The following is a 22188-nucleotide window of genomic DNA, read 5'->3' as shown; positions in this document are numbered from 1 at the left end:
CAAGGGAAGAGGGAACTTCTCTATATCCAGGATTTTAAAAACCACTGTCTTATGTCACATTAGCCCACGGGTCAGGTTTGCTCTTTCTCTGTACTGACGTCCCTCTTTGCAGAATGGTGTGTTAAAAACAGCTTTGAATGGTGTGTTAAGAATGTCTTTGTTTTCACTGTTCTCTTGGGTTTATCATCCAAACACCCACATCCCTGCAGTTTTCACCTTTCCCTTTGAAAATACCAAGTAGTGTTCCCAATGCATGAAGGTCCTACAAAAAGCTGTTCATCTTGGGATTGGGGGACAACACCAGTAATACCAATCTGTACTTGAGAGGCTAGCATTAGTAATACCAGTCAGTTCTTGAGAAGCTGAGACAGAAGGATTCTGAATTTGACACCTGTTTATCTCAAACGCCCTTATGAGAGAATGGTACTTGACTGCCTAAGGTCCAGCCTTCACAAGGAAGAGACTGGGAAAGCAGTGAGAACAATAGGTGAGCCTTCTTTAAGGCCAGAAACTCTCACGTTCAAAGCTAGAAAATAGAACTTTAAAAATCCAAAGAAGTGCTGGAGAGATGGCTCAGCGTTAAGAGCACTGACTGCTCTTCCAGAGGTCCCAAGTTCAATTCCCAGCAACCACATGGTAGCTCGCAATCATCAGTAACGGAATCCAATGATGCCTTCTTCTGGTGTGTCTGAAGTGACAGCGTACTCACGTACATAAAATAAATAAGGAAATCTTTTTTTTTTTTTGGTTCTTTTTTTTTTTCTGGAGCTGGGGACCGAACCCAGGGCCTTGCGCTTCCTAGGTAAGCGCTCTACCACTGAGCTAAATCCCCAGCCCCGAAATCTTTTTTTTAAATAACAATCTTATTTAATTTCATTTTTGACCTCAGGGTTCACACATACTAAGCAAACTGTCTTTTTTTTTTAAGATTTATTTATTTATTTATTTATTTATTTATTTATTTATTTACACTGTCGCTGTCTTCAGACACACCAGAAGAGGGCATCAGATCCCATTGCAGATGGTTGTGAGCCACCATGTGGTTGCTGGGAATTGAACTCAGGACCTCTGGAAGAGCAGTCAGTGCTCTTAACCGCTGAGCCATCTCTCCAGCCCTAAGCAAACTGTTTTAATTAAATTTTCATCACTGTGACAAAATTACCTGACCCCCCCCCCCAAAAAAAAATCTAAAGAAAGAACAATTTTCTTTTGTCTTGAGGTTTCTCGGTCCCTGATCACTTGGTCCCGAGTTGCATGGCTGAGATGTCTTAGCTGCAGGAGAATTCATTTCTTGTCAGATGAGAGGCAAAGAGGGGTCCGGGTAATTTACCCCCAAAGACCCACCCACCCCCTGTGTCCTAGGTCTTGTCTCCTAAAATTTCCAAAACCTCTGAAAACTGCCATGGCCAGCAGGGGGCCAGCTGTGGAAACATGAGCCTCTGGAGAATATTTCATTTCCAACCCAAAACATCCACACTTTAGCCCTGAACCACTGCCTACCTTACCAGTTTAATCCCATAGTCCCACTATGAAAATGAAGTCGCATGTTTGTATATTTGGGCAAGGCATAACATTAATAAAAGCATAATTTGTATCACTACTAGGCAGAGGAGTGGAGGCACAAGCCTTTAAGGCTGGCTGGTAGATCTTTTCGTTTGAATCTAGCCTGGTCTGCAGAGTGAATTCCAGGACAGCCAGGGCTACACAGAGAAATTCTCTCTCTCTCTCTCTCTCTCTCTCTCTCTCTCTCTCTCTCTCTCTCTCACACACACACACACACACACACACACACATACAAAAAGGAAAAAAGGAAAAGAAAAATCACTCCTAGAAGGTTGTAGATGAGTCGCAGAGCTGGCTTCACAAGGGTAGACACAAGAGAGGAAGTGTATCATCCTGTGGACGTGTTTTCTAGTTTCTGTACCTAAAATATATTTTTCCCAGCCGGTGCTGAAGTTCTGAAGTGCAATAAGTAAGTCTCAGACAACTTCCTACATCCCAGAGCACCATCCCTCATACAACCCAGCATCCTCCTTCGCGGGCAGCTTGTAGCATTGCATTTTAGCCTTAGTTCTATCAGTTAGGTATTGATTAACCACGCGGGTAACCGAGCAAATGGGGAGAGGGGCTTACTGCACACCAGGCGAAACCGTACCTTCCCTCTGGCTCTGTCTGTGCCTGCTGTGCGCCATATTATGACTAGCACTGCAGAGCCTAGACGCTCTAAACCGTGGGCTTCCCAGAGGGGCAGCTTTGCGGGGCTGAACACAGGATCGACATTTCTCTCGGGGTAGGTTTACTGCGGAAGTCATTGTGCCTCTCTCTCCTCTGCAGAGCCTGCTTATGCTGTTCAGGTTTGTGAAGTACAAATTAGCATAATCCGATTAGATTAGCCAGTGAGGGCAGCCTTTGGTCTGAAAGGCAGAAAAGAAAAGTGTCTCACAAAGGGGGAAGCCCGGAGGAGAGGAGGGGAGAGGTTGGCCACTGCGGGCAGCCTGAATGCTTGCACCTGCACAAGCCCTCTTGTAAATAAGGACTCTCAGATGGTATTAGACAGGGGACTGAGGGGTCCGGGGAGCCTGGGGAGGGAAGCATGGGGAGGAAAAAGGCAAGAAGGCAGCTCTGCATTCTATTAATTGATTTATCTGGATTGCTGGAGCAAGGGCGGCTGACAGAAGAGAGTGACTGGCTCGCTCCTACTCAGCACTGAGAGCGTGCCTCCTAATCTGGCCTGCGGAGATAACATCTGAGAATCTCTGCAAGACACTGATAAGGGCTTGACTTTATTCGAGAAGGGAATCAAGTTCAGTGGGTGTTCGGTTTTAGTAGGTTCTGAATATGGACGTCTGCAGCCTTCCTTTGCTTCTGGAAAAGACAAAAACAGAAATAGAAAGAAAAAACTATGTGGTGTTATAGATGGGGGGAGTCACCGTCAGCTGTTGTATTTTAAAACCACAATAGATAACCTAAGGGATCCAATAGCTGGCTTTTAATAAGCAACGTCAGGAAAATCGATTGAGCACAGTTTTCTCTACAGTTAGTGGGTATGACCAAATTTGTCATTATTTTGAAACAAAAAATGACTCCATGTTCACAAGAATAAATGTTGAATCTCGATCAAGTGGTGTGTGTGTGTGTGTGTGTGTGTGTGTGTGTGTGTGTGTGTGTGTGTGTTAGTGTGTGTATTTGTGCTCGAGTGTGTGGGGGGGTGCCTGTGCCCACGTGTGCCTGTTGAGACCAGAGCTCAGTGTTGGGTGTCTTTATCCATCAGTCTCCATCTCATTCATTCGTCCGTCCATTCATCCGTCCATCCATCCATCCATCCATCCATCCATCCATCCATCCATCCAGTGTTTAGAATCAGGTTCTATCACTGAACTCAGCACGTATTGATTGGCTAGCTGAGAACCATCGTCTGAAAGCTCCAGGAACCCGCCCTTCCTGGCATCAGTGTTATAGATATACGCTGCCTGCCACACCCCGCTTTCGACGTGGTGCCGGGATCTGAACGCAGGTCTTCAGGTTTAGGTAGCAGGCATCGTGCTGACTAGACTGTCTCATTAGCTCCAGCATCCACATGAAAAGCCGATGTGGCAGCTCACATCTCTAATCATAGTGCTGGGGAAACCGGGACAGGTAGATCTGTAGTTCAGTGGCCAGACTGTTTGGGGAGCGGGAGGTTTTTGGTTTTTTTTTTTTTTTTTTTTTTTAATTCGGTCTGGATGCTCACAGGCACCAGGAGCCTGGAGACCAGTTCTTGGAGTCTGAGGGGTTGGAGGATTGAGATTGTGTTGCAAGGCTCACTTGGGAAGCCCCTTAAACTGCTCAGCCATCTCAGTGCTCCTCTAAAAAGCCTAAGAGAGTAAAAGAAAACCTGCCTTTGCCATAAAGCAGACCTGGTTCAGCGCCTTGCTTCCTCGTTCACTTCCTGTTCACTGGCCTGGTCTTTTGTTGTTGTTTTTTTTTTTTTTTTTTTTTTGTTTTTGTTTTTGTTTTTGTTTGGGAGCTGGGGACCGAACCCAGGGTCTTGTGCTTTCTAGGTAAGTGCTCTACCACTGAGCTAAATCCCCAACCCCCACTGGCCTGGTCTTAAGTTTGCCTACTACGCTCTTGGAAGTCACAACTTCTTGTAACCATAGCTTGAGGACTAGAGTCATTAAATCTCAGTTAGAAGGATAAAGGCAGCATTTATAATATCCTTGTCCCTGTGCACATACGATGAGGGTTACTAATAGTTCCTGCAGGCGTTTATACTTTTGACTCCTTCTCAACCCAAACCTGTGTTCAGATCCATTTACTCCGTGTGTCCAAGAAGGTTGTATCATGAACCCCATGAACAGAGTGCAGACTCTCGTGAGACCCAGCAGCTACCTCTCCTCCATTTTGCCACCCCTGTCATTTTCTCCAATTCATATGCCCCCTCAGTTTCCATAATGAGCGTCTCTCCTCTTGAAGTCAGCCCACATCCTCTCAGGAACGAAGGATAGGTTGCAAGTTGATTTCAAAAGCTCTGTGAAGGCAAGGAACAAAATAACCCTAGTCTGATAGGAGGTGAGCTCTTGAGTTCTCCTGTCCAGGGGAAAGAGTCAACGGCAGCCGGCAAGAGCGGGCTCATTACTCTCCTAGAGGCTTCAGGGGAACTGATTTTGTACATCCCTTCAAAAAGCCCCTGTGTGGCGCCAGAGTGGAGTGGAGCAGGGTGTCCTAAGTCAGACAAGGCACTCCACACAGACAAGTCACTTTTGTGCCTTCCCACACAAATTTTAATAAGGGTCTATTATTTTAAAAAAAAATCTGACTTTTCAGAGACATTTCACATCCTGGTCAAGATGTAGAAAAAGAATGTCATTTGACCACACATGGAAATGAAAGTACACTATGATTAAATAAGATTACAACAGTATAAGGAAATATATTAATATAACTCATCAATTTCAATATTCATTGCACTGCAGAGTTTCTACCAGTAGTGTCTCTCAGAGACTCATGGTTTAAAGGCTTGGTCTCCAGTGCACGGCACTGCTGAGATCTGGTAGAAGCCTTAGGAGACAGAGCCTGTTTGGAGGAAATTGGATCTCACGGGGCTGGAGTTCAAAGGGTATATTAGGGCACTAGTCCTCTCCTCTCTTTCTCCTTGGTTCCTGCAACAGCTTTCGTCCTCCATGTGTTCCACCATGGTGTAATGTTTCAGAAGTCTAAAAGCAACGAGAACTTGAGACCATGGTCTGAAACCACCAAAAGCACGAGCCAAAACAAAGTTTTCCTCCTTATACACGAATCGGGTCCGGTGTTTGAACACTATGACAGAAAGCTGACATTGTGTGCATTTTTCCTTTTTGTTTTGGTTGATACCTTCTTCCTGGGGATAATTTTTTTCTAGCATGGGGATATTATTCTATCATTTCTTTTTTAAAAAGATTTGTTTATTTTTTATGTATAGAGCATTCTGCTTGCATGTATGCCTGCAGGCCAGAAGATCCTATTACAGATGGTTGTGAGTCACCATGTGGTTGCTGGGAATTGAACTCAGGACCTCTGGGAGAGCAGACAGAGCGCTTAACCTCTGAGCCATCTCTCCAGCCCCTATTCTATCATTTCTATAAGAAAGAAATGTTGATCTGTCACAGACCTACTGGACTAGGACTTCCATATTCCTATGTCAGAGCTCTAGGGAACATGCCTTTGGACCACTTCTTCATTAGAACCTAGTCTAGATTTGTTTTTTTTAAATAAGACAGTTATTTTTCTCTATTCAACTGCTCTTCACATAACTTTTAATAACTTCCTCCTCCTCTTCTCCCTTCTCCTCCTTCTGAATGTTAGACAGGGTCTCATTGTGTAGCCCTGGCTGAACCTTGAACTCCTTAATAAGTCCTTCTCACTAATGGGGAGAGGCCGTTCACAGCAGACCTTCTTCCTCACACTATTCTTTCATTAAAAACATCAAAGACAGGATCTTGCAAGATTTTATCATGAATACTCAAGGGCAAAGGCCTCAGAGTAAAGCAGAGCTCCTATGACTCAAAATATGGAACAACGAAATCTATTTTAACCTTAAAATCATTGGGGTGGGGGGGTTGCTTCAAGACAGGGTTTCTCTGGGTAGCCCTGTCTGTCCTGGAACTTTTTCTGTAGACCAGACTTGCCTCGAACTCAGAAACTGCCTTCCTCTGCCTCTCATATGCTGTGATTAAAGGCATGTACCACCACTGCCCAGCTATGATCAAATTCTTATTGATGACAAATGAACACTACAAATGAAAACTATAACATAAATCAAACATTGGCGGGGATATTTATTGATCACACCACAGAAGAGGGGTTCACCTCTTTCATATGTAATATTTTCCAAAATGGGAAGAAAAGGATGAAAAATCAATAGAAAAGACAGAGAACAAAAATAAATCAACCCATAAACATATGATGCCTCCTCACCCGTGATAAGAAAATGCAAGTGAAACTGCATCTAGATAGCATGTCACTTGTCAGGTTGGCAAGAATCTCAGCGATTGTCAACGCTGTCTGCAGGTGACAGTGGGTGGAAATGAAAACACCTGGATCACTGCGAAGACCTCACTGTCCTGCACAGGACCTGCGAGCTTGCAAACAGAAGTGTGTTGATGGAGTCCTTTGCACTCTTGTTTGTAGCAGCGAAACTGGAGCCATTCCAGTAACCTTAGTGGAAGCCCGGCTAACAGGAACACTGTTCTATATACATATGCAGATGTTAAAAAGATCCTGAAAGTCCTCTGTGACTTATAAGACTGTGGGATATGGTATTAGGAGATTAAGAAAGAGGGAGGAGAAAGAATAGGTACTTTTATTTGCATATGTCCACTGAAAAATTGGGACATTGGGAGAATGGATGGATAAATAGAATAGCTGTTCCTACATGTCATATTCAATAGAAGGAGGGGTTGTTTATATGTTTGTTTGTTTGTTTGTTTGTTTTAGGGGTTGGAACTTGAACCTAGGACTTAGAGCACAAACCCTGTGCTCTACCATCAAGCTATCCCCCAGCCTCAGCACAATTTTCTACCTTATGGGTGAATTATAACCTCAAAATATTTTCAAAGGTCTTACAGGATCTCCATGGCTTTCGCTAGAGTGTTTAAAGAGAATCTAAGCTCTCAGGTCCTGTCTCCAACATCTCTAGCTACTCACTGGTTCCTATGAGAAGAGAGACGAGAGTGGAGCGGGCTGCCAGGCACGCACGCATGCATGCACACGCGCGCGCACGCACACGCACACACATAGCATTCCTTTACAACTCAGGTGACTGGTATCTAATCCTTCCAGGAATTTTCCAGGTATCTCATCTCATTTGCCAACAGCTCTTTTAAAATCCACCCTCTGTGCAGCACTGAGACCGAATTCGAGGGGGTTCATGCATCCCATTTTATGGTGTAATTGTTCTCTTTCAGATACACTATGCACAGAAAGAAAACAGCACAAGACTATACATATGTGCACATACATACATACATACATACATATACACATATAAAGTAAAATTAAATCTTGATTTAGTGAAATATTAAAAAATATACTGAAGTTATTATCCTCTGACTTCTGGAGTAGATGCAAGTAATTTCAACGTCGCGTTTCACTAACTCCAGGGTAGAACATGGTCACAGTGGTTGTGTGACTATGTACAAGGTAGTTTTGCTGAACTCAAGAAGTCTAATTCTATCTAATTCTATGCTCTTGCTTAGTCTCTCTCTCTCTCTCTCTCTCTGAAGAACAAAATATTTACTTTATTTTATGTGTATCAGCATTTGCCTGGAGACTATGCATACATATGTGCATATATGTACATGTATGTACATGCACTACTTTTAAACCTGGTGCCCACATAAGCCAGAAAAGCATGTCAGATCCCCTGGAACTAGAGTTCCAGATGGCTGTGAGCTGCTGCTATGTGGGTACCAGCAACTGAACCTTGAGTCCTCTGCAAGAGCTCTCTGGCCTCTTTTTCTAGTTCTTTCAAACCTAAGTGCACATGATAAGCTGACCAAAAAAAATAACACACACACACACACACACACACACACACACCCCAAAAAGCTGATACAAAGAAGTTTTACAGAAAGCAAGAGTGTCATCTTAGACCCAGCAAAGAGATCGTTTTGCTCAAACCCTTCAGTCCTCCCATCTCTCCATCTGTAAAGAGCTGGGAGTGGGACAGCAGGCGAGCTGGAGGCAGTGTGGTACAAGGAAATGAAATGAGTGTGTAAAGTGGCCTGATCTGCCCTGTTTGCCATTATGGAGCAGCAAGGGGAGCAGAGGCAGAACAGAGCTTAGGCTGGAACTGGAAAACCCAGAACTATCTCACGTTAGCGCCGGACAGGAGCGCAGCACGGAAACACCTTGGTACTGAAGACATCCATGTGATGCCGCAGCTGTCTACTCAGAGGCCCGTGGGTGTCCACCACAGCCTGGTGCTTCCAGAACACTCTAAGACGTCTTCCTAGGGACTCCGGTGCTTATTTACCCCTTAGTGTGCCTGGCCATGAGATTCTGTGGACGTGCTTAGAGTCAAAAGAACTGAGGGTGCGGGTGTAAGTAAACAGCTATGAAAAGTCACCCTGGATGTACTCACTGTGTGTGAAAACAGTTGGAAGTGAAGTTCCAGTTCAGCAGTGTGAGCGTGCACACTTCCATGTTCTCGGATACTCTGTAAAATGGCAGCAATAACATTGACATACTATATGTGTCTGTAATTAGGGCTGGGGATGTTGCTCAGTGGCAGAGTGCTTGCCAAACATGCCCAAGATCCTGGGTTCACTCCTCAGGACCACAAAAAGAAGTAAATGTGATTAACAGAATGCAATTAATGTTATTAGCAAATATAATATTATCATGAAAATTAAGAGAAGTGCTTGAGTTCTGTGTTTGGCAGGTAGTGAAAGTGAAAACCTTGTCAGTCTTATTCTTACTATTATATTCATGTGTTCCTCACATATAATTCTGAAATATTCATATCTATAATTCCTTGAGCAAGAATCTACCCCCAGAGACAAAGGTCTCCTTAGGCTGCACAGGTTGCAAACTCTGGGACTGAAGCAACCCTTTTGTCTTCGCTGTATCATAGCTAGGACTACTGGAGTGTCAGCTGCACTAAGTTCATGGACATATGTCTCTGGCCAGAATTCAGATTATACCTTTATACATTTCTTTTATGGTTACTTAGGTCAAATAATGGGAGTATATCCACTATATCCTACATTCTCCGAAACCTTTTTAGTGGCGACCATGAACAGTCCCTTTTATTAGCTTACCAGGCAAATTTCTTAAAAGAAGCATTTTTAGATTCTTGCAGTAAATGTTGTTTGGTGAATTATGGACCTGAGGCTTCTGTACAAAGGCAGAACTTCTTTTTTTTTTTTTTTTTTTTTTTTGGTTCTTTTTTTTCGGAGCTGGGGACCGAACCCAGGGCCTTGTGCTTCCTAGGTAAGCGCTCTACCACTGAGCTAAATCCCCAGCCCCTGGCAGAACTTCTTTATAACAGGCCATTAGCGAGGAAAAGACAATGAAGCCACACATGTCTGTCTGTTTCCAGTAAGCTGCAAGTGAGGCACTGGATGACATTGGTTCCAGGAGACCTTGCCACCCCGGTCGCCTGAGATGCTTGGAGGACATTCTAGCTAGCATTCCTTCTTAAACACCTGCTGCCTGCAAAGCCCTCACTTTGCACTGCTCTAGGACTTTCAGACCCCTCCATGCCCTTTGACCTTTTCAGCTAAGGATGTGACTTTTGACCTTCGGCCTGTGGGTCAGCAGTTAAGCTGTCCGTTATCCTCAACCCCTTTCATCTTTTGCTTTCTTAAGGACAATGCCAGTTGTGCATAATTTAATACTTATTGTGGTCATCCAAGCCATTCTTAGGTGATGACATTCATTCACAAGGCAGGTGTTGTGAGGGATATTCTTGGACGGTAATTATGGGAAATGTTAAATGTTAGACTGTGCTGTAGAAAATATTTACTCTCAATCGGGGGCTTCTAGCCGGCCTTTGATCATTCAGTTCCAGCATAAATGACACACAACCTTTATATTTACATTAAGCCCTTAATCAGCACTAGAGCTTGGCAGATATCTACCCTCTATGCTATTGTGTTTATTTTCCTGCCAATAAATCCACAATATGACCTGCCACGTTCCATCTGGGCTGTTCTTAACTCTAACTGACAAGCCCTCATGGCCATGATTTCAAGATTCTTACCCTGTGGCGTCTTCCCCTTCCTGTCTCCTCCGTGTGGTTCTTCCTAGACCCCACCTGTCTCAATTCTGCCCAGCTATCAGATGAAGACTTCTATATTCAACAATCAGGGACAGATTGCAGGGCAAGGTCATGGGGTATGTCACTCTCTAGTTCCTGGGAGCAATCAGGTCCTGGGGGCCAGTAGTTAGCCTTACAATACAGCAAAAGACCAAACCTCAACAAGACTGAGCATCTGGGCTGGGGGAGAAACTTCATTTTACTGTCTTGTCTTTGTTCTCTGATGAAAGCAGGGAAAGCAAAGTATGTTCTTTTCTCATATTCTCTTCATTTTGCTTCGGTTGGTTGGTTTTGGTTTTTCTGTGAACCCCCGACTGTCCTAGAACTAGCTCAGTAGACAAGGCTGGCCTCGAACTCAAGAGATCTACTTGCCTCTGCTTCCGGAGGGCTAGGATTAAAGGCGAGGGCCACTGTTGTCTGACATAAAGCACATTCTTGACATGGATAGTCTTGGGATCACTTTTACATTTTGCAAGTAGGGGCCAGTTGCAGGGCTGTGATGAGGATTAAAGCTGAGAACCCATCCCTGTAGTCAAGTGGATTTCAGCTTTTCAGAAGGCCGAGAATATAGACAGGTGTGTGTAACTGGTAAATTAAAAGAGGGTTGTAAATCAGATAAGGAGATGAGGAAGGCGTTCGTGGATTGAATAGAAGAAACCTAGGACTCTATGTATGAGCCAGGGGCTTGGTGGTTCAAGCTTGCAGTCCAACCACTGGGGAGGCTGAGAAACAAGGATGGGCTGGAGATTGAGGTGAGCCTGAGTTGCAGAGGGAGACTCCGCCTCAAAAAGGGGTGAGGGTAAAATATGGAAGGGGGTAGGGGTTACACATTAAGACCGACCATGAAGGCTTTAGTTCGTATGTGAGCTTTGACTTGGGTGGAGAAGCAAGTAGAGGAATAAGCATGTGAAAGCACAGGCTAATGGGAGGAGGAGGAGGAGGAGAAATGGGTCACTGGGCAAAGCCCCTTTATTTGTATGATGGGATCAGGCTTGCAGCTAGCCTTGTTCTTGCAAGGTAGATGGTGCACTGAGAGTTTGGTAGCAGGGAGGCGATCTGACCACAGCTGTAATTTGAGCACAATTAGGAAGCCATGAACCAGGTGTAGTGGTGCCTGGCTGTAATCCCAGTGTAAAAGAGGCTGACTATGCTTCTTGATCACGAGCTCAAGACTACCAGGTGTGGTGAAACAGTCAAAGAAAGGGAAAGAATGGGAAGGGGAGGGGAGAAGGGTGGGGAAGGGGATGAGAAGGGAGGGGAAGGGGTAGGAGAGGGGCAGGGAAGGGGAGTGCAGGAGACAGGATGGGGAAGGGGTGGGGAAGGGGAGGGGAAGGAAAGGAGAGGGGAAGGGGGGTAGAGAAGGGGACTGGGAAGAGATGGAGAAGGGGATGGGAAGGGGAGGGGAAGGGAAGGGAAGGGGATGGGAAAGGAGGGGAAAGGGCAGGGAAGGGGAGGGCAGGAGAAGGGAGGGGAAGGGGCAGGGAAAGGGACAGGGAGGGAAAGGGGAGGGGAAGGGAAGGGGAGAGGAGGGGAAGGAGTGTGGAAGGGGACAGGAGGGGAGACGAAGGGATGGGGAAAGGGAGGGCAGGGAGGGGAAGGGATGGGGAAGGGGAGGGAAAGAAGATAGTATGTTGCTGGGAGGATGTGGGTAGAAGGAAGAGATGTCAGTTGATGCTATTTTTTTTTTCTAAACTAAGGACTATGGAAAGGTTTTGTTTTGTTTTTTGTTTTTTGTTTTTTCAGGACAGAGACCATAAAAGTGGAGAGGTGTGTGGATATGCTTAGTATGTTGATGAAATTATACCTAAAAATTAAAGGACAATTTATTTTCTTAAATAATTTATTTGTAATAAATTAACAGTTAAATAACAAATTATAACCAATGGCCAAGAACTGACAAAACACACTAACAGATTAAAAAATCTTTGGTTGACACATCTACTCACATTCTACAAAGCATGATAATTTCCCATCACAAAGAGCATATAAAGATTACTAAATGCTTTCAGGAAAAGATTAGCGTAATGATAAGTCGCTTTTGTTTTTTTCAACCCCAAATACACATTGACTGATCAGCTCCATAGAAAGGCTAGAGAGGTTCAAGAGACAAGCATCTGTGTCCCAGACCTCTGCTGACGGCCCCAAGACCTTTGGAAAGTCATTCTGAAACCCCCTGGGCCTTTTTCCTTCTCCATGAAATGGAGACCAAGCAGACAGTCTGTATAAAGCAAGGTCCTGCTTGGATGTGGTTGCTAAACATTGCCATTATGGTCTAAAGAAGACCAAACACTCACTTTAGTTCAAGAAACAGAGAAGCATAGTTAAAATATTTGGCTTAACTCTTCTGGTAGACTCGAATGACCATCAACAGATGTAGCACCTGGTGTACTAGAATGCGTTTGAACTATGAAATCTCGCTGCTAGAACCACCATGCCTTGACATGAAGCCACAAGAGAAAACCACACAGCGTTTTGATTGAACTTCCAGTCTCGCATATATCGTCACTAGGTTTTGGACCTCGTGTGATAACAATCTTCTTCTTTGACAGATGTTAATTTAATAAAACCTGGTATAGAAATTTTAAGGTGAATAAGTATTTTAAGAAGTACATCACATATGATAATACTGCTAAGATTTACTCATCTATGGAAGGACTTCCTCTAGGGGTTCTTGAAATAATCACCCCCTCATTTAATGCAATTGTAGCCCAGTCTCCTCATGTCATTTGTGTCCTTGTAGCGTTTCAGGGGAGGCCCTCTCTGAGCACAGACAAAAGCCCCAGCAAGCAGGAAAAAGTGTGTTCTGTGTATCACACAAAAACTCTGCATTTAGGGATAGAGGTCCTCCTGCCTTCCTCACATTCAAAGAAGCGAAGTTACAGTCAAATGTGTTGTTTTTATTAATGCCAGGTGAGAGGCTGGTATAGTTAGCTGACAGCTACCACAAAAACATTTAAATGTCCCATTGTTTGGTAATTTGGGAACAAGCTGGAGTCTCCCCAGGCTGCTAAGAATGATACACACTCAGGTGCCTCTGTGCTCACCTGCCTCCCATCTATGCTGTTTCTGTGTGGAAATTAATCAAGTGCACGTTAAATAAAGGACTTAGAGGGAAACCCGTTGTTCTATAAATACGTCGGTTAAATTGACCTAAGTGATGTAGTGACCTTGTTTGTTACTTATAAACAAAATACTTTCTAGAGAGACAAAGAATCTTAAATCTCTATATTGTGTAGATAACAGAAATTCATAACCACAATCCATAGATTTTCCTACGTGTAATTCAAAAGATTATAAAACCAAAAATACTTTGGGGAAATAAAATGTTCCAGAGATAGCCGTTGTCTGCATTTGGGGCCGGACTTATCTCTGAGACCAGGCACCATCAGGACCAGGGTGGGTGTGGTGATGATTGCAAGATCCACAGTGAGCTACTGATGTACTGCGCGCTACCCTGCCCCAGCTTAAGAATGAACGAATGCTCTGTGGGACACAGGAAGACAAAGTCAAATGCACAAGTACATTAGTATCTGGTGTTCTATTTCTATTGTTTACTCTCAGTGAATCAGAAAATGGCACTATTTGGATTTTCATAACTATTCAACTTTGCAGGACTTAAGTCAGCATGAATTTGGGCTAAATTAAAAGTGTCGATATCAAGTGTATCAAACTCACTCATTTTAGCTAACTTTTATAAGAAAGCGATGAGGTTCAGTTCGTAAGCTAGCAAGGTTTTTTTCCCCTTACATGGATGAAATTTGGTGTCAGAGACGGTGTATGTATCAAAGGCTCAACTGAAGTCAAATATCATGATTCCATAGAGGCTGAAGAATATGGAGCCTTTCCACACTCATAATCCTCACCGCTCTGTTCCAGAGGGACATCCCTCCAGAGAGGGCCTCATGGCTCTCCCAGGTTAGTTTCCATAGTGGCTCTTCCTCCACCTCTTCATCTCTTCATTCATCAGTCTTAACATTTATTGTATTTACCCTCAACGAAACATGTCTCCCTTTTCAAAGTAAACTTTTAAATATATTCAGAGGGCAACAAGCTTTGTCCTTTCATCTGGGATCCAGTATAAGGTAATCCTCATTGCCGACGTCATGGGCGAGGCAGCAGTTTTAAAGTTATGGCTGTTTTGTTTCTCTGTGTTTCTGTTTTGTTTTGTTTTAGAAACGTTCGGCGGCCTGCCTGAAGTTCTGGGATAATGGGACCAGAGCAATATTGCTCAAGTCTCCTTTCAGCTCTCAGCTGCTGTCCCAGTCACTCCCTGAGTCATACCTCTCCACAGCATGACACCACGTGACTCTAACTAGTGCTGCCCTGAGGACTGACTGTCACAGCCACCCTAGGGAGCGCCATGGCTTGGGCCAGGGGAAGAAACCCGGTAGCCATTCAGTAGAGAGCTCTCACCCACATCCGGCAGGTGGGGCTTGTGGGGAAAGAGCCCCAGAATGTTTCCCTGAGCAGCGATTCCTGTTTGCTGCAGGCTTTGCTCGCCCAAGACCTTGACCAAGAAGTTGATATACCTCATTGCCAAGCGAAGTGTCTCGTTTTTGCTCAGCTTCTTGTCTGGAGGGTGAGTGGGGATGAGTTTCCTCAGCTTGGCAAAGGCGCTGTTAACACTCTGCTGCCTCCATCGCTCCCTGGTGTTTGTGAAGATCTTTCTGGTCATGTCCGGGTTCCTGCGATGGGAAAGAAAAGAGGCTTTGGTCGCCAAGACCTTGTAAGAGGCACAGTTAAAATCGCGTGTTCTCCCAAGAACCTGCCGTGTTAGCTTTTCTCAGCTCATACTTTCATACTAAATGGATTTTAGGAGATCCATTTTGACTAAAAAATTTTGGAAATGTCTTTTTTTAAGAAGAAAACAGTTGGAAGAAGAGGAGGCAAAAGACCAGCACACTGTAGCCCTCTCTCCCTGATTATTTTGCAGTCACCGTTACAGAACTGCAACTAGTCCTTTCCCTGCACTCGTCATCCCCCATCTCCCATCTTTTTGAGGCGGGATCCTGTGTATTCTGGGACAGCCTCAACCTTACTATATAGCCAAGGACGATCTTGAACGTCTGATTCTCTTGCCTTCACATCCTGAAGGCTGGGGTTCCAGGCATGAGTCTCCATTATTTTGGTTTATGCATGTCGGGGGTTGAACCCAGGGCTTCATGCATTACTTCAACTAAGCTACGTCTCCGACCCCACTGCCTCCTTCACGACCCATCATCTCTCCCCATGGACCAAAATCATCTACAGTATAGGATCGTGCACATGTGTGACTAAAATCCATGCTTAGCCCACGGAGTGTCGGATGCGAATGTGCGGTGTATTGAGCACTTTTAAGAATGGAGAAATAAGGGGGCTGGAGAGATGGCTCGGTGGTTAAGAGCACTGGCTGTTCTTCCAGAGGTCCTGAGTTCAAATCCCAGCAACCACATGGTGGCTCACAACCATCTGTAATGGAATCCGATGCCCTCTTTTGGTGTGTCTGAAGACAGCTACAGTGTACTCATATACAAAGTAAATAAATAAATCTTTAAAAAAAAAAGAATGGAGAAATAAAATGATATTTGGATTGGAGAAGATGGGGCAGCTTCAGCCGACCTCGTATGGAGAACTGGGCTCCAAACTCCAATGGCTAGAATGTTCACATCTGGAGGACTGTGAGCAGGGTGAGAAAGGGCTGAGATAATCAGATCTCTGAAAGCAGACGTGAGGGTGTTCAGCCTGAGAAGAACGAAAAGGTGCTAGGCAGGCACCTGTGGTCTGTGGCATGGGCGTCCAGAGGACACCTGGACTTCCTGGCATTGCCATCGCTGACCTTTTCCACATCAGGAAGGAGCATCGAAAACTGCCAAGTCTCGCTTGCCATCTTTAACTGTTGGAGGCACAGACCCGCTTCCTCCCTCATGGAATAGTGCATTTTAATGGGAACCATCATGACAGACTGGCAAGTAAATCAAAGCTCAGCCATGGGAAGCCTGCTGTTTGTGGTTCACTGCTGACTCCAGCCTTAGCTTCCCAGGACACTCAGCCCTTCTGTCCCCTCCCAAGAGTGATGCGTATTGCTAATTCACTACACCTTTTCATGCTCTTTCCTCGTTCTTGAATCTCCTCCTCACATTCTCCTGTCTCTTTAAAGAACTGCTCCAAAGTGGGCCTGGCAGTGCAGGCCTGCAGACCTAGCTACTTAGGAGGCTAAGGATTTCAAGCTCAAGGCCTCCTCGAGCTACAGAGTGAGTTAGGCCTTCCTGGGCAAGAGCACTTGCCTGTAGCACACGTGAGGGAGGCCTGAGGTTCATCTCTAGAGCTGAAAAAGGGACCAGCTCTACCCAGCCTCCTCCTAACCCTGACTGTCTAAGAGTCTTCATAGCATAACACAGTACTCTCTGGAGATGCTAGGATCAACTGCAGCTGTCAGCTGTGGCATCCCTGGAGTAAGCAACAGCGCCCGTACTGTGTTGTCAGTGGTTTGAGGACTGGGATATTCAATAAATTATATGTGACATATCCTACTTTCTTATCAAATGGACTCTGGTAATTGCACCCAACTGTAGGCCAATGTAAGTGTTCTGAGCACATTTGAGTAGGCTAGTCTAAGTTAACGATCTTCTATAAGTCAGGTGTGTCAAATACATTTTCAATGTGTATTTTCAACTTCTGGCACCCTGTGGAGGAGGGTTCAAGACTTCCTCCTGAGTTGGAGTATGACTTCATTGTACCTTCCGGAGCTAACTGCCTTTTGTTTACCTAAGGGAGGAAAATAGCCTTGTAGCCGCAGAGAAACATCTACATGGTAGAGACTACTTCCAAGAGACCACATCTCCCTGGAAAACAGATGTGTAGACTAGGTCTCTTCCTGGTAAGAAGGGTATACTGCCCTATTATCTTGTATCTAGCCTGAGTCATTTCTGAATACGTTGGCTTTTTGGTTCTACAATGAAAGTATGCTGCCAGAAATTTATCCCAACTATACCTGAAGCAGAAAACTTCGCCTTCACCCAGATCAAGAGGACTTGAAGACAGAAAGAAAATTATCAGGTTTTGTTCACACCAGAGCAGGCCAGGACTGAGGGGGCAAAGTTGTCTTATCAAAAGAGGGCTTAGCTCACAGCCAAGTCAACTCTAGTCCTGTGTGGGGAGGGGGTCCTTTTCAAGCTGGGAGGAGAGGATTAGGCAGGATAAACTGGTTGTGGTGTTTTTCTAAGAGGGCTGGAGCCCATTGTACTAGCCGGACAGAAGGAACAGTAGGGGGGAAAAGAAAAGAAAAAAAAAAAAAAGAAAAGAAAAGACTCTTCTAAAATGTAGCCTGCCATCCTAGGGATGCTTGGTAATTACTTGTTGATTTAGCCTCGAGTGTTTTACTCTCCTTCTCCACGGGGGAAATAGAAATCAGTGACTTAACAAGCTGGAAAAGCTCAAAATAGAGGCCACTGGAAAATTGCTGCAGTACTTCTTAAATCAAAGGAAAATTACATTTAGTGTTTTTCCAGTTGCAAGGTCTGATTGCCTCTAATGTTGATTTCAAAGCAACAGAAGAGAGGGAAAAAAATCCCACACCAGATGCCATGGAGAGATGTGGAAACAAGGGCCAGGCAAGCACCAATGTCACAACTGACGACTCTCACTACGTTAGGGTTCGTTAGCTTTTTCTTTTTCCTCTCCGTGAATTTTTTTGGTGGTCTAGGGAAGCCCGGGTTTGCAGTCCACTCAGAATGATGATTTTAAATACATATTGGTTCATTTGTCAAAATTGTGAATGCATAAGTTAAAAGTACGGAGATACAAAGATTAGTTGGTTATACTTAGTAGTTAGTTATTTAAATACTAAAATAAAAGTGTAAAAGGGCAATGCATTTGCTTAATTTTTAACACATTAAAAACTACACATATTACCAAAATTCCTAAGGAGTGACATTTGAAACTTTTAAGAAACGATCTGCAACATCTGGGGTGTGACATGCTAGCATCCAGGACCTCCACTGGTGACAAGTTTGCCACCACTACCTTGTGTTAGGATAAAACTTTGCTACTGTATCGTATCTTAAAGTATCTGAACAGCTACTAAATACAACTGCTTATTTCCCCCTGTCTGGTGTCTCGTATTTAACACATTTAAAGTTGTTATTCCAAGGAGAGAACCCAAAATTGTTTACTTTATTTAAAACCATGTTGATATTAATACATTTAATCACCTATGTTTATAAATAAAATAAATGCTACATTTAGAATAAATGTTAATAGAATTAAAGATCCAATGTCTCCTTACTCAAGTTCACGGGACTCTTGAATTCTAGCCACACATCCCTAGGTATGTAGGGGTTAGAGACTCGAGTTAATAATGGTGCAAAAGGGGGTTGGGGATTTAGCTCAGTGGTAGAGCGCTTGCCTGGGAAGCGCAAGGCCCTGGGTTCGGTCCCCAGCTCCGGAAAAAAAGAACCAAAAAAAAAAAAATAATAATAATGGTGCAAAAGGTCTGGCGAGATGGCTCAGTAGGTACAAGCACTGGCTGTTCATTCAGAGGACTGGAGTTCAATTCCCAGTAGCTACTTGGCAGCTCATAGTTGTCTGTAACTCTAACTCCAGAAGAATCAGCCTCCTCGTCTGGGTGCCAGCCAGGAAAGTCAGGCACAGATACATACCCATACACATAAAAACGTTAAGGAAATAAAAAGGATCATACGCTTAAGGCCTGCCTGGATGAACTATCTCACTAAGGCATGGGGGCTGTAGAAAGCGCCTGGACTAATGCTATGTTAAATAAACTGTAAGTTTATTATATGGTCACCAGAGAGTAGCCCATTAACTGGAGAAAATGGCGATCCTCCAAGAGGAGATCATGCTGCTAATTGCTGCTCTTTGGTGCCCGCAGCTCCTGGACACAAAACCCAGGTCATCTAGAAAGGCACAAAAGTCCAAAGCTCACTGCATACATGGCTAGCCCCAGGCCTTCAGGCTCAAACAGCTCTTTTGTTCTTAGGGTTTTCAGTTTATCTCCTGCAACCCAACCCAATCCGTGTGTTTGTCTCTTAAGACTTGGTCCAGAGAGAGAGAGAGAGAGAGAGAGAGAGAGAGAGAGAGAGAGAGCTGGGCAGCAGTTTGGAAAGCTGAACAGAGGATGGATGGGGTCTGACAGCCAACACCAGGCACTGCTCTGCTCTCTTAAGGAAAAAGCACCAAGCCAGCAAGATTTACCGGGGAAGGTTACAAGGTGTGTGTGTGTGTGTGTGTGGGAATGGTATGAGGGTAGAGGGCAGTGAGATGAGAGAAGGAAACGACTAAAACACAGTTTATTTGAAACTGTTACAGCAATACCTAACACCTTATACGTTGATTTTTAAAAAGTTAGCCCATGCCAGTTCAAAAAATAATTAAAAAGTTAACAGTACAAGGAAGGTCCCTACCTATCTACTTAACCCAACCCACTCCCCATCACTGCTGGTCTGAGGTGTACACCCCATCCTCGCTCACACATACACATACACACTCACATTTTAGCACCCGCTATACATACTATACTATGGGCAAGCTTGTCTCTCTTAAGCAGCCCCACGTTAAGCTTTGAGTCAGTAGGACTCACTGGATACGCTTTGTGGGCTGCGGACTAATAGCTTTCATGTGCCCGGGACTTCGGTTCTGAGGCGCACTTCACACCAGCGCCTCGCAGCCTGCCTACACTTGACTCCTCCGCACATTTTGTCCAGTGTGCCGCTTGTCTATGAACCCTCATTTCCTATCTATCCCTTCTCCACCCTTAAAAAGAATAAGTTATCTCACCCACGGTAGCAAACCATTGACCTGCCCATATACATTATTTCGGGAGGCTGGGAAAACATCTAGTGGTCGAAATTTCAGATCTGCCAAGTCTCAGAGGGTCGCTAACAGATCTGGGGTTGAGATAAAGAACCCTGGGATGGAAGGAACTGTTTCTGCGTTCCAGCTAAAACGGGTTTGACAACATGCGTTAGGAGTCCGGACCAGCTTCCCAAGAGCCGCGCTATTGCCACTGTCCCGCCGAAAGTTCCCGGGTCACCCAGAGTCCCCTCAGTAGCTGCTCCCACTCCCCTAAGTCAACGCACCTTCTTGCCAGGAGCTGGGAGCTGGCGCGGTCGCAGTTGTCGCAGCGCCTGTCTGTGTGCGCCCTCGCCTGGACGCAGGGTCTCTGCCACAGCCTTTATAGGACACCACCCTTTGTCTGGAGGCAGGAGGGGGGCTTCCAGCCGAGGACTCCCTCCAGTCCCTCCCCACCTTGCCCCGTCAGCCCTCCCAAGTGCAGCAGCCAAGGAGCAGTGGAGGAAGAGGGTCCCCTCTTTGTCTGAGGCTTTAGGGGAGGGGTTGCTGTTTCCAACCTCCTCTTACAGGCAAGCATCCCAATACCTCGGACTCTTGCTAACTCCCCGGGTACTTCTACAAACACCAGGGCAGGTGTAGTCCGATCCAAATGGCTACCTCCAGATCCCCTTAATGAGTTTGAGAGATGAGGGCTGTGACCTGCAATTTTACCAACTACCCCAGGAAATGCAGACACAGAGCAAAATTTAAAAGCATCGCACTGGACACAGACTGTGGGTTCATATAAGGGTCTGGTCTAGTTTTTCCTGTTGGTCAGCACAGGGAATGGTTGTTTCAGGGATGGAGGGACTCTGTTCTTGTCTCCCTTCCTCTGTCCTGTATCTTCCAGAATGACCTGAGAAAACCCTAGTCAGACTTCTGTCAGATTCTGAGATCTAAACTCTTCGGTGGCTTTCCATTTCATTCAAAACTAAGCATACAGATGTAATAACATCTGCAAGGCCAAGCAAGAGGATGGGGCATCTGAAGCCGCCCTGATTTAGATAATGAGGGAAACCTTGTCTGAAAAGCAAGCAAGCAAGCAAGCAAGCCCACACACACACACACACACACACACACACACACACACACACACACACACACCAGAAGGAAAGCAAGCAGTAGACTTTAAGTGGCTACTGAGATCCCTTTATTGCTAGTCAGGCCGTCCTTTCCTCCCCTGGGCTTGACTTAGCTCCAGAGAAGTGAAATACTCCGGTTCATCCTTTCAGGAACACATCAGGCATCCCCCTGCCTCCAGCTTTGGCAGGGTTCTCTCTGCCTAAACGTGCCTCTCCCAGGTTATCCAGTAGAGGTCCTTCCCTCCCCTTCCTCTCCTGTGAATCAGGTCAGCACTGGAAGCTTATGCCCGAGTCAGGCCCTGTTTAGAGGTCAAGAGGATAATTCCAAACAAAACCAGACATAAACGTCTGCCCTCAAAGCGCTGGCATTCCTTAGGTCTTTTTACTCAGATGCCACCTTCCCAGTGAAGAGCTTTAAACTTTTTCAGATTACATTTATCCATCTATTGAGGGAGGTGCTCCCAGGCCAATGTGTGGAGGTCGGAGAACAACTGGAGGGAGGTGTTCTTCCACTGGTAAGTTTCAGGGATCAAATTCAGGTCTTCAGATTTGGCAGCAAGTGTCTTCCCTGCTGAGCCATCTCATCAGCCCAATACCTAAGAGCTTTTAGCATACAAAATTGTGCCCCACCCCCACCTCACCCCCTGCACACGCCAGAATCACAGGCACGCACATACGTCATCCTTTGTCTTCTGTATTCTCAGTGCTCTACCCCACTTAGTGATATTTCCTGTCTCCTATCTCTTCCATAGCCATCATTCCCATGCTGAATACATGTCCATCAGATGTTGCTTGTTAAGTGTCTGATGAAACAATGACTCCCCAGGCATTTCTCTCTCTGAAGGTCACAGGATTTGGGACAATATATTCATAAACGAATTGTACCTCGGTGAGTAAGAGCAACTGGGCTCTGGGGGTTATGTTTACCCACGTTGAAATGTCTCCGTTGTTCACCTGTGTGGTGCTAAGCAAATTACCAAACTTCTCTCTGTTCTGTTT

General features: G+C 45.1%; 1 protein-coding gene and 1 long non-coding RNA gene across 2 annotated transcripts; one reads left to right on the top strand and one right to left on the bottom strand.

Moving 5' to 3' along the window:
- The first annotated feature begins 1858 nt into the window (after positions 1–1858).
- On the top strand, positions 1859–16791 carry LOC134478974 (uncharacterized). Its single transcript, XR_010051811.1, has 2 exons — positions 1859–2290; positions 14456–16791. It is a non-coding gene; the product is annotated as an uncharacterized LOC134478974 (long non-coding RNA).
- Tal2 (TAL bHLH transcription factor 2) lies at positions 13866–20423 on the bottom strand. The gene is made up of 2 exons (NM_001109462.1): positions 20356–20423; positions 13866–14967 (listed from the first exon to the last, which is right to left on the bottom strand). The coding sequence occupies exon 2, from the start codon at positions 14955–14957 to the stop codon at positions 14631–14633; it is 327 nt and encodes a 108-aa protein (NP_001102932.1). The 5' UTR covers positions 14958–14967; positions 20356–20423; the 3' UTR covers positions 13866–14630.
- Between the last annotated feature and the right edge of the window lie 1765 nt (positions 20424–22188).

Source organism: Rattus norvegicus, chromosome 5 (assembly GCF_036323735.1).
Source record: "Rattus norvegicus strain BN/NHsdMcwi chromosome 5, GRCr8, whole genome shotgun sequence".
NCBI classification, from domain to species: Eukaryota; Metazoa; Chordata; class Mammalia; order Rodentia; family Muridae; genus Rattus; species Rattus norvegicus.
The sequence above is the reverse complement of the archived record's forward strand: the minus strand, read 5'-3'. Positions and strand labels throughout refer to the sequence as shown.